Source organism: Castor canadensis, chromosome 2, assembly GCF_047511655.1.
Source record: "Castor canadensis chromosome 2, mCasCan1.hap1v2, whole genome shotgun sequence".
NCBI lineage: Eukaryota > Metazoa > Chordata > Mammalia > Rodentia > Castoridae > Castor > Castor canadensis.
The window spans coordinates 168,411,229-168,424,235 of NC_133387.1; the positions used below are offsets into that span (position 1 = coordinate 168,411,229).

The 13,007-nt window shown below is 43.2% G+C and overlaps 1 protein-coding gene across 3 annotated transcripts in view; it reads right to left on the reverse strand.

Moving 5' to 3' along the window:
• The window catches only part of Fli1 (Fli-1 proto-oncogene, ETS transcription factor), a 128,263-nt gene that overhangs the window by 21,620 nt on the left and 93,636 nt on the right, over nt 1-13,007 (reverse strand). For all 3 annotated transcript variants that reach the window (XM_074066373.1, XM_074066372.1, XM_020184076.2), the window contains one exon: nt 10,876-10,941. In XM_074066373.1, coding sequence (XP_073922474.1) covers nt 10,876-10,941 — 66 coding nt within the window. The remainder of the gene's footprint in view (nt 1-10,875; nt 10,942-13,007) is intronic.

Genomic DNA, 13,007 nt, shown 5'->3' on the forward strand with positions numbered 1-13,007 from the left:
TAGCCATGTTGTTTTAACAGCTAGACAACATCAGCTACCTGCAAGAAGTGAGCCTTGTGATTGGGATGTTGGATGGAATAGGAAAAGGCAATTCCTGAGTTCATCACTACCTGGCTAGGAAGGGGACTTCAGCAACAGACTCTGACCTGCTTCATCCTAGCTTCATGATTAGGTCTTCATTGATCTGTGCTCCAGCCTTCTCACATGCAAAGTGGGAATAACTTGTCAAGGTTTTATGAAGTATAAATGTGAGGTGAGTAGAAAAGTTCCTGCCACACAGTAGGTGCTTAGTAAATGCTAGCTGTTACTGGGGGCAATAAGAAAAGTGAGGACAGGAAGGTTGAAATAAGCAGAAAATATAGTTCCCCTGAAGGGCCTTGGAGGGCAGCTGAAACTGATAAAATAGTGGGTGGCAGTTGGATCAAAAGGGTGAGGTGGACGTATCAATTTAGGACCTAATTAAGCTCTTTGTGAGCTCCTCTGTCCTTACTCAGGCATGGAACTGATCATAGCTTTAGAAGGGTCACTTTTGGGTTACAAGAAGTAGACATGGATGACCTGGTAGACAGGAGAGGCTATACCCTGTCAGTATCTGCAGTAGATGAAGATAAAATACCAGTCTTACAGTTAGAAACACCTGGAAAGGTTGGCTTACACTGACTTCTTGGGGAGGTCATCTATCCTTCCTACCTACTAGTATCCATCCCTACCAGTCCTTAGCTTCAAGATGCTTTAGCCGGCAAGATGAGACTGTTGTGATAGAATCTGTGGAATGCTAAATTAGAAAAGCACCTCAAGGAAGGGACAGAGGAGCCCTTGACCAGGCCATCTGGCCTGGGTTTCCAACAGTGTATGGGGGTTCCTAGAGTATGGATGGGGTGAGGGGAAACAGGGAAGAAAAAGTATCCAGGCAAAGAGGAAATGGAGATATGGTTCAAATTGTATTGAAGATAGACTAGGCAGGAATCCATTTGCAGTCAAAGGACAGATCTTTTGTCCAAACTGGGTGTGGTGACTCATGCCTGTTATCCCAGCTACTTGGGAGGCTGAGGGAGGCTTGTGAGTTCCAGGCCAGCCTAAGCAAAGTTAGGATGACCTTATCTCAAAAACAAAATACAAACAAAAAGGGCTGGGGACATGGCCCAAGTGCCAGAGCACTTACTTAGTATGAAGTGAGGCCCTTGGTTCAGTCCCAAGAACTGAAAAACAAACAAAAAAAGCCACCCCAAACCAAAAACCTAATGGGCAAAGCTAACCTATGGGGCAAAGCTTTCACACCTCTGAGCTCCACAGTTATCCAGGTAGCTCTGGAACTTATGCCTCTATCAGTCCTGTAGCGCTGAACTGGGTGCTCTTCAAACAGCAGCACTGGGGGTGGGAGGTGGCTATCACACAGATCTTCACAATATGGTGGCAAAGTGAACAGGACCCGCTGTGGCCCTGCTCCCAGGCAGAGCAGTGCCCCCTTTGAAGTCTAGGTAATCACCTCTCATGGTGCTTGTCTGCCCCCCACAACCTGTGGTTGACCGTGGGAATGGAAATGAGAGTACATCTAGTTCCCTCCACAGTGAGAAGTATAGTAATGACTTATTCAAATTCATCCATCAATCAGTCAATCAGCACAGAGACAGAGGAGAATGGTCAGTGGAGATGTTTTTGTTTGTGTGTTTCAAAGGAATCCTGACAGGCATAAAATACACACACACAACTACCAACAAAAGTCCTCCTCTCCTGCTATAGGCCCACCTCTAAGAAGGCAGTGGAATAATACTAAAAGTCTTTTGCCTCATTATCCTGGAACAAATTTACACTTGTCTTAGGAAACATGCTAACTGCTTCCAGTAATTTAGAGAGAGTGTGTCCTTGTCACAGTGTGACCACACGTGTGCAATAACAGTGTGCACAGCACACCCATGGAAAGGAATAACAGTTCTTTTACTTAGAGAAAGGAAGGATAATGGTTACTTAGAAAGTGTCCCAGACAAGCTGTCAAATTGAATTCAGAGAGCTGGAGTCTGAGTCCAGGACAGGGCTGGCTGGCTGGATTCCCTCGGGATTGGGGTTTCCTGCCTGCTAGGGTTTAGAGACAAGGATTCTTTGTTTCCAGTCTCTCTCTCTCTTTCTCTCTCTCTCTCTCTCAAAAAAAAAATAAATAAAATAAAAACACAAATAATAATAATAAAAAAAAAACATGCAACTCTCCAAAGATGGTCAGCTAAAAAGCAGACAAAACATTAACTCTGGAATTTCAGAGGAAAAGAATTTTAAAAGATAAAATGGAGAAAGCAAACTACCATTCATTCTGTAACCATAAATCTCTCCACTGGACCACAGAGCTCACACATTCGGCAGTCATCCCTGCTTTTGCTAAAAAAACAGGCAAGGGGTATTTCATCAGAAAGGAAAAATGTAGAATGACAAAGATCTTAATAGTCTGTCCTGTGAAGCCTCAGCACCCTCAAGTTTTAAGTGCATGTTGGTGACATGGATGGAGCCTGTGGAGGCAAACAACAGGCTGCACAAAGTGCTGTTTACTCCCTACAAAGAACAGGAGGCTACCTCACAGGCTTACAGGCCTCTTCTTCCAGCATATGTGTTCTAGAACAGTCACCCCATGCTTGCAATATAACTGCATGTGCACACACCACACACATACACACACACACACACACACACACACACACACACACACACACACCCCACATTCACGTGATCACATCTACCCTGGGCTCAATGCTTACTGCCATCCATCTCCCCCAAAACACACACTATGCTGCTGAAAGCTGGTCCTCTGAAAGTGCTGAGCCTAAAAACACGTCACCCTCCTTCCCTGTATGGTAAATCCAGTACACAGCATTAAGAGCAAAGATTCTCAGTCATTCTGACATTTTCCTATCAAAACAACACTTCTGGAGGCATCTTGACAGTTATGGGAAATTTTAATGATACGTAAAATTAAAGTCTAATGAACACCAAGGGCCCACCACCCTGCCCGAACAATTAGGAACTTGTGGTCAATCTTATTTCAGCTTTACCCTACCTTCCTGGCCCTGATGACTTTGAGTCAAATCCCTGGCTCTGGGCTTTGATGCTGAGCTTCCTGTCTCACAGTGAAACACCTAACCATACTCGGCTCCCAGTTTCAAGGAAGCCACTGCTGGAGTTCAACCCAAGGCTTTCTTCCTCACACTCATGAGGCCTTGTTCACTCTCCCAGGAACTCACCTGGGCTCCCTTCTTAAAATCCAATCTGAAAATGCACACAAACCCTCCTCCTGAAACCCCAGACCCAAGCACTTTGGTTTCTTTGGGGTCTACCCTGTCCTTTGTTTCAACATCCATCTCCAGCTCTTCCACATTCTGTGATTCTACAGACCTCCATCTTTCATCAGGACCTCTCGAATGAAATCATCAGAGGATGCTCCACACAGGGAGTGGGTGCAGGAAGAATGGAAGATTTGGTGACATATGACCTCCAGTGCAATACACAGTATTTCCTTCCTTCTTTACCCATCTGCCTCTCTGTTTGATTGGAATCTCTTAAGGGGAGGTACTGAGCTCACTGTATTTCCAGGCTCAGCTTTCTGTCTATACACAGCAGATTCTTAATAAAAGAAGGAACCAATGAACGATTGGGATGGAGGGGGCTGACTCCCAGAATTTAGGTTCATTCCTGAATAAGTTACCAGCGATCTGCAATATCTGCCAATACAGTAAACCTGCCTTATTCATTACTTATTACATAAGAATTTATTACCAAGCATGGTCCAAAAAAAAAAGGAAATAAAAAAATCAAAGGAAGTTTCTAAAACAAAAGTTTTAAATTACCATGGATGCATTCTGCAGCTCAGTTGATGTGAACTTCTCAGTCCTGCATTATGGTCAGTTGTGTTTAAATCATTGTGTGATCTGTTTAGAGTTTCCCTGCCTGAAGTTTTGTGAAAATCTGCCACCCAAAAAAGCAAATGGTGCCCCATAAGCAAGGTAAAAGTGAATGTGCTTGATTAAGTGACAAAGCGAAAATCTGAGGTCTACTGAATGACAACACATCTTCAGCAGCAGTCAGGCAGCATTATGGAAGAATGAATTAATTATCGCAGTACAGGACTGAAGTCTGTATCCTGAGCGAATGTGGATTTCTCTCAACTGTGCTCTCTTGGAACCATAGACTCGCCAATACCCAGGTTCTCCTGCATACACATACATTTATTCAGGTTGAGTCAGCCTTATCTAAAATGCTTGGAGCCAGAAGTGTTTTAGATTTCAGAAGACTTTTTTTGGATTAAGGATCACTCCATGTTGACCCTGGAAACTTCTCTGGCCTCAGATCTCTTCAGTCATAGAAGAGGTTTGCAGTAGTTATACTTAATTATTTTCCATCCCGTTACTACCCTCAGAGAATGTTTTTTCTGCAGCATGCATTTTGTATTTGACTACATGAAGCTTTATATCATTCCTTAATATTTCATAGGCGTCTCTCCCTAATAAGTTTTTGAGCAACCTGGCCATCTGATCTATGACACAATCTCCTGTATAGCCCTTACAGCCCACTGATGGTGAATCATTGTTCACGGTGTTAACAAGTGATAAAGTCACAGAAGTACTGTAATTTTTTCCAAGCAGTAATGTTAATTGCTATTATATTTTTTGCCAGAAAGAATAGCAATTTACTGTTATTGGCACAACTTTTATTAAGCATTTTTTGGCATGTTAGATATCATGCAGATTAATAAGTATTATGTCATCCTTGAAGGGGCCACTACAATTATCTTCATTTTATACATGGGGAAATTGAGGCAGAGAAAAGTAAGCTCCTTGTCCAAGGTCACAGTCAGAGCCCAGAGCCTGAGCTCTTCATCAATACGCTATACATAATAGTGAAATATGAGATGCATACCTGCCTCCAGTAAACTGAGAGTGTTTAAGAATATTTAAACTGTCAGATGCTTGAATTAACTATGTTGAGATAATGATGTGAGAAACAGCCTAGAAGGAGGAACATACAGCCAAGACTGGGTTGAGTTCCCCCCTGCCCCAAGAAAGAAGTGGCTTCAAAGGAACTTCATAGCCCTGTACCTTATTTTCCTTGTCTGCAGAACGGGAATAGAATGATAAAGCTGGACTGTCTCACGGTGATGGTGTTAGGCACAAATGAGATAATGGATGGGAAAATGCTTGGCAAACTGAAAGACTGTAGGAAGGGGGGTGTTACTGTGTGCACCGCTGGGTCATCAGATACCTCTTAGAGAGAGGCAGAGCTTGTATCAGCATGTGCTCAGCATAGTCAGCCATTCACCAGAGAGGACACAGGAAGGCAGTTCCTCCCTCCTTGCCATCGGTAGTTAGCAAGTAAGGAGACAGACTTTTTATCCATTAGCCAAGGCGACTGCTGGTGATGGAGACTCCACAGGCAGACAGTCTACCCTCAGAGGGGCCATGGTTTTCAGCTTTCCCATTTAGCAGCAGGTCCTGAAAGGCTCCCAAGCTGGGTCTAGAAGCTCAGAGCACCACCAGCAGTTGGTGGGTTATGAGTTCCAGGAGTTAATAAACAAAGAGCTCAGAGGTATTTAAAAAGATTCAGCAAGTGGAGCTAAGGAAATGAGGGCTTAGGATGCAAAGCAGCTGGGAAGAGAGGCCTGCTGACTCCTGCTTATTGCTTGTCCAGCTAGGCACACTGCAAAGGCCCTGGAGCAGGGTCTTCCCAGACAAACAAAGAGAAGGTCTGACCTGTGACCAGGGCAGACACACTCAGGTCTGCTGCCTGGAGGGGAGGACAGGGATAAGGAGGTGTAGTGTCAGTAGCTCTGGCTCTGGGATGCATGTGTATTTGGAAAGGCCACCTAACTTCTAGAACTTGTGTCCTTCCACAAAATCAAGTTAGTGATACCATATCTACTTTTGAGAGGAGCAAATGAAGATCTAAAAGGAAGTTTCTGAGATGTGAAGTGCTGTACTAATGTAAAGTTGTCAAAATCAGTAGTAATGACAATGGTGGCCAGATGGGGTGGCTCAACCCTATAATCATAGTTACCTGGAAGGTAGAGATCGGGAGAAACATGGTTCAAGGCCAGCCCAGGCAAAAAGGTCACAAGATCCTATCTTAAACAATGACTGGTTGTAGTGGTCTGAGCCGGTCATCCCAACTACACAGGGAAACATAAATAGGAGGACCATCGCCCAGGCTGGCTTGGGTATAAAGACTTTATCTCAAAAATAACCAATGCAAAAAGGGCTGGCAGTATGACTCAAGTCATGGATAGTGCACCTGCCTCACAAGTGTGAAGCCCTGAGTTCAACCCCATCGTACTGCCAAAAAAAAAAAAAAAAAATTCACAATGGTGACAAGAGCTAACATGTGCATCTTCTCTCACCACTCACATGCCTTTATCCATGTGCCCTTGTCTAGGATGACTTGGGCCAGGCAAGATTGAGAGATATCTCCAAGAGGCCCTGAGGTGGTCCCTTTGTCCCCTTTCTCATGTAACTGCACTAGAAGCAGGGCTGGTCAAGCTGGGTTGTAGGTTATGAGAAACCTCAAACTTAAAAAAAATTCCAAGATTTAAAATTAATCGATCACATTTAATTAATTGATCATGATCACTGGGCATCAGTGCTTATTTTATTTTTTGCACTTTTTTGTTTCAGTAAAATATACATGACATAAAAGTTACTCTTTTAATCATTTATTTATTTTTTTGGCAGTACTGGGGTTTGAACTCAGGGCTTTGCACTTCCTGAGCCGGGGCTCTACCACTTGAACCACAATCCTCAATTTAGTTATTTTTAAGGTAGGGTCCTGAGTTTTTGCCTGGGGCCCACTCAGACCAGGGTCCTCCTTACCTTTGCCTCCAATGTAGCTGGGATGAGAAAAGCATGCCCATGTACCTAGCTGATTCGTTGAGATGGGGTTTTGCTAACTTTGCCCAGTCTGGCCTTGAGCCATGATTCTCCTGGTTTCCACCTCGCAAGTATCTGGGGGTTTTGGTATGAGCCATCGTGCCCAGTCTCTATTTTGACCACTTTCAGGTGTACAGCTCTGTGGCATTAAGCATATTCATAGCTGTGAACATGCTTCCATCTCCAAAACTTTCTCATCTTCCCAAACTCAAACTTGGCCTCTAGTAAATACTGGCCCCTTCTTCTCTGGTAACCACCATTGCTTTCCATCCCTATGAATCTGGCAGCCTAGGTTTCTCCTACCAGTTGAGTCAGACAGAATTTGTCCCCAGGCACCAGTATTTTACAAAGACCTACAAGGGATTCTGTCTGTGTGCAGGCAGACCAGGGGGTCTTGTTAAGTGGAGGCTGTGTACTGTTTTCATGAAAAGGCAGCTAGAAGGGACAGTCTGTCTTCATCATTGTCCCTTACTGGCAATGAGGGACATTAAAAAATTTAACTGACACATAGTGACTATACATATTTATATATGTGATAATTCAAATTAGCCTAACCATCAACTTAAACTTTTACCATTACTTGGTGGGGCAGCTCAGCACCTGCCTGGCACATGTGAGGCCCTGAGTTCAAACTCCAGTACTGCAAAAAATTCTCATTATTTATATTGGGAGCATCAAAATACTAGCTGGTTTGAAATATTTATTAATTGTTGTCAACCATAGCTACCCAGACTATGCTTTAAAACTTAAATTATTCCTTCATCGAACTGCATCCCTGTACCCATCAACCATCTTCTTTCTGTCTCTCCTTTCCTGCCCCTCCCCAGCCTGTGGTAACCACGATTCAACTCTTTACTTCTGTGAGATCAGCTTTTAGTGAAGTGAGGGTCTTTTAATACTCTAACCTAGGTCTGAGTGCTTACTCTGCCATTGGATAGCTGGGTACCCTTCAGGGAGCTTTTTACGGTTGCTATGCCTCACTTTCTATGTCTGTAAAATGGAGATCATAGTAGGTGACTCACAGAATGGTGCAAGGATCAAAACCAAAGCAGGTGAACATATCTCATGTGTTCCAAAATCTTTGTAAGTGACAGTCATTGCTGCTATGGCAAGCGGGTAGTAGTAACTTCCATCCTAATTTATTTTTTAAGTGCATTAACTTTGACAAGTGAAGGAAGAGAACACACAACTGTTCTAGTTGGGCTCAACCCAAGCCCACAAAATATTTAATTTAAAGAGCCTCAAAGATGGTTATAAATTAAGTTTTCAAAACTAGTCTTACTTCCTGGGCACAAATAACCCTTTGAGATAGTAGTAATTTTTTTCAAGAGACAAGCTAGAAGGGCAATCATGCCATTTTAAAGTCATTTGAAAGTAGAGAAGTATTCCAATTTGGTAAGTGCTCTGAAGACACATTAATAGAGATTATCTCCTTAACTTCTTTCCTTTGTGCCTGGTGGCAGCACCTGCCCTTTGTGGCACACACACACACACACACACACACACACACACACACACACACACTCTAATGCTGAGCTCTGACTTTGGGGCTATGTGTATGTCTTATTCAAAGAAGATGGAGCCAAGGTTCTGATGGCTTCTCTTTCTTTTACCATTTAATATTTAAAAAATAAAGATAGCTATTAGAGAATAAGGGAGATAGAGTGGGGGGAGAGAGACAAGCCTGGCTAGCTTTGTCTTGCTAATGTACTTTATTTTGTGGCATACTGGGTTGTTCAGCCTCAGACCACCACACAAGAGGGAAGTGAAGCGGCAGCTTGAGTGGAGAGCTTTACTGATGACAAAAGATGCACCTGCAAAGCGCAGGCTTAATCGTCTCTAGAGGCAAGGCTGATGCTGGGAGATAAATGCCCAGCACCACCTGAATGGGGCCCTGGTCACGTGTGTTTGCCTGGATACTGTAGTTAATTCATTTGAGAAAAGGGTTGCTACCCAGAGAGAACGAGCTGCTCCTGCAATAGTTTGAATAAGGCATGACAAATGGACTTTCCAAACACAAAAGGCCCCAGGAAAGAGATGCAGTGTGCAGGTAGAGGAGAGGGCTGAGGACTGCAGCTTGAGATCCTGGAGGGGAAGGAGGTGGTTAGCAATACATTTGAACTTAGTCAAACAAATTTTGAAACTAAAACCTGTATTTTAAGACTAATATTAGAAAATCTCCCATTGGCTCTGCCTGCCCCAGAGCCCCATTGGTTGTTGTGAGCAGGTTGTAGTCTGCAGTGTTGAATCCTAATTCAGCAGTTTAGGGGCTTCATCTTCTTTCCTACCCCCTTTCCCTCCCTCGATTAACCTCCCTTCCTCTCTCCCTCTCTCCTCCCTCTCCCCTCCCTCCTTCCCTCCACCTCCTTCCTTCCTTCCTTCCTTCCTCCCTCCCTTCCCCTCTCCCTCTATTGATTCCTTGCCCCCACCTCTGTCTTCATTCCAAACCTGTAAATGAAATAGAACTCAATATGTAGAACAAATCAAAGCAGAGTGGCTCTAGACAGAGGGAGCACCCATGCTGAGCTCTTGGTCATCTCCTCTAAAGCCAGGAGCTCCAGAGTTGAGACTGGATTCTCACTGACTCAGTTCAGCTCCCACATTTGACAGGAAAGATGTTTGGGTGTGAAATGGCTTCCCAAGTTCAGCCAAATGTATCCTTGCCTCAATGTATTTGTCATGAAAATAAATTTTCTTTCTTATAGGCATTTGTAAAGAGATGGTAAATTGGTCATAAAGTAAAACATGGCTCAGAATGTAGATGAATCAGTCCAAGTTCAGTTTCCATGGCAAGAGTCAATAGATCTGATGTGAAGGGAAACACAGTGGCAGAAACAGGACTGGCCCAGGGTAGGGCAGGAGAGAAGGAAGCACTTGAAAAACACAAGCATCTAAATGCAGATTTATTATTATATATATATATATATATATATATATATATATATATATGTCTGGTCACTGTCAAATTACAGTTTGTTAATAGGAAATACTTGGGGTCTTTGGATCTCTGTGTCCTCCATCTGCATGAGGGTTTTGAAGGCCTTCAGAAGAGCCTGAGTTTCTGTGAAACATGCTATACACACAATCTGCAACCCACGACAAAACCTGTGCCTTCCTTCTATTTTGTGACAAGTGTGAGCTAAAGAAGAAACAAGGAGGGGAGCATGCCCCCCACACTCTCACCAGTCCACAAGCTCCCACTCAAAAGCTCCTCCTCCGTGGAATTTTCTTTTGCCATAGAAGATTTTTTCATTCCTTCTCTGGTTTCTAGTAATTATTTTTTCACATTTTTTCTCCATTAACCAGGTAGTATGAATTATTCACTTGTTTAAATGCCTAAAATCTTGTACAGTATCTAGACCAATCCTCAGAAAATCGTTTAAAAAAATAAAGATGCTGAGAAATGCTATTGTGATGTTTGCTGAAGTCCTCATTGGCAAAAATCATTTTCTGAGACAGTTTTCCTTCTCTTTGAACCAAACTAAATGAAATGAAATCAAATCAAACCACACCAAAGCAGACCAAACCAGACCAGACTAAATCCTTAAACCACCACTTTAAACAAGAATTGACATTGCTAACATTTGTTAGAAAAAAATCTTAAAAGGTAGATGTGCTAAAACCCTTGAACTCTCCATTTCTTTATCTTTTGCAAAACCCCCCAGCTTTCAGCTTGGAAAGTAAGCTATATCCATTTCATTCTAAGAACAACACATTTTCTTTCATGGGGTAATAACTTCAAATTATACCTATGAGATTTATTACAAGATATTTCAAAGACTCCTTTGTTACAGTTTTGTACCTGATGGCACAAAGTGGCAAAAACTTTGGTTTCTTGTCTTGTATATTAGAAAAAAATTGACTGGCACGAGAAAGCCAGTTCACAGACCCAAAGCTTCCCACCCCAGTCTTAACAGTATGGAGTTACGTCTTGCCTGGTTCTGAAGAAAATTCCAAGTGTGTGAGAGAACAGACTCACCTTCTTTGACACTCAGTCGAGAGGATTGGTCTGTGTGGGAGGTTGTATTATAGGCCAGCAGTGAACCTAAAAGGCAAAGATTCCAAAAAGAAGGGCAAAGGTTATATTACAGTTTGGATCTAGAATGTTCCCCAAAGGTCCACGTGTTAAAAGGATTAGTCCCAAATATGGCACTGTTGAGAGGTAGTGGAAACTTTAAGAGGTGGGGCATAGTGGGAGGTGTTCTGGTCATTGGTGCACTTGAAGGGGATTGTGGGACCCCAGCCCCTCCTTCCCCTTTTTTGTTCCTATTCATGAGGTAAGTGGTTGCTCCACTGTGCACTCTGGCCATGTTGTGCTACCACAGGCCCAAAGCAGCAAGGCTAATCAATCACAGGCTGAAATCTCTAAAATTGAACCAAAAGAAACCTTTCCTCTCGATAACTTGCTCATCTCCGTCGTTTGTTACAGTAAAGGAAAGCTGACTAACACAGGTTGAAATCAAAACATTCTTTTGCAATCCAGGGTAGGAGATGGCATGAGAAGGGAGTCGGGAGGGGAAGAGAAAAGAGAAAAGAGGGAAAGAGGACTCCCAGAAGGAAAAAACAGACTAATCTAACCCATGTGCCTGGAGCCCATCATGTAGGACCCTGGTAGCTTCATGGAGTTAGGGTCAGAGTAAGTTAGAATAGAATGCTTGTTGAGGAATCAAGGCCACGGCCTCTGGAGCAGCCATGTTTAGTTCCTGAAGTGTTCAGGCACTGTGTCTCAAAAGGAACACAGAATAGGGAATGAGTAAACCCCATGTCCTGCTTCTGGTACTAACTCACTGAGAGTGGGTAAGTGACTTTACAAGTGCAGACATTGATTTCTCCATCAGAATAATGAAGGGCTGAACTAAGCAGGGGTTGGCAGGCTTTTTCTATAAAGACCAGTTAGTAAATATACAGTCCTAAGAAGAATAATACAGTAATGAGATGAATATTGTACATTCTTCTTAGCTTTTGTTTTGCTTTGTCCATGGGACAGCTTTGGTCAGCAGCCTGTGGCCTGTCATGCCCTGGGGGAGAAACTAGTACCCGATTCTTCTGGCTGTGATAGCCTCTGGGTTCTCTGCACACAGGTGCTTTCTCAGATGGGCCCAGATGCTTGTATCTTACTTATTGGTGGAGGTGCTGGAAGATGGAAAGGGCTGGTTCTGCAACCCCTTTGCCTATGTGTCAGAGAAAATAAACTCAACAGAGGAGTGGCATGCTGGCTTTTCTGTCATCCAGGAGGGCTGATGAAGTCTTCTCAAATGAAGCTTCACTACCAACTGTTTCTGTACCAGGCTCCAGATTTGGAGGGTCAAATTTTTGTTGTCATTGTGTGTAAAGCACATGCTTTTTTCTTTCCTAAAACTACATTTGTTTCTTTCTTAAAAGTGAACTTGAGTTTTATTTAGTTTTGGGATTCTTCTCATGATTCTCTTGGGGAGATTTTAAAGAGCCATCAAAACAAGGGCTGGGATTTGCTTTTTCAAAGGATACCATGAGCTCCACACATGTGTTTGAGGCTAAGAAAGTCTTTCTAAATAACCCTTTCCCTGGGGCCAAGGGGACTGACGGGGTGCCAGGCTGGGAATGGACTGTCAGACACGCCTATTCTTAGTCTCTAGCCATGGAGGGGAAGCAGAAGCAGAGCTGTGCCTCACCCAGCTGTGGGCGTTTGGTTTTCTGCTGCAGAGAAAATGTGTGCCCTACCAGGCCAGATAATGAATTCTCCAACTTCCTGGGACATATGACTTCTGACATGGGTGATTGTCCTTTTTAGCTCTGCTAGAGTTCCCAGGTGAAAACCAGGATGTGGGCAGAGATTGCTTTATGCTAAAGTGCAGATAATATGGATGTCATTTTATAAATGGCACAGTCACCTAATGCAGCATCCCCAGACTAGTTCTGTTTGGTGGTTCCAATCTCAATAATATCAATAACAAAGGGATGACTTCACTTTAGTAGAAGTTATTATACTTCATTCAAAGTGACTTCATTTGAGTATAGGTTATATGCAAAGGAGGGTTTAAAATTAGCCCTGCCTCTTACCACTGACTAGCTTTGTGATCTCCATCAGTACCTCATCTATCTGAGCCACAGGTTCCTCACATACAATGGGTT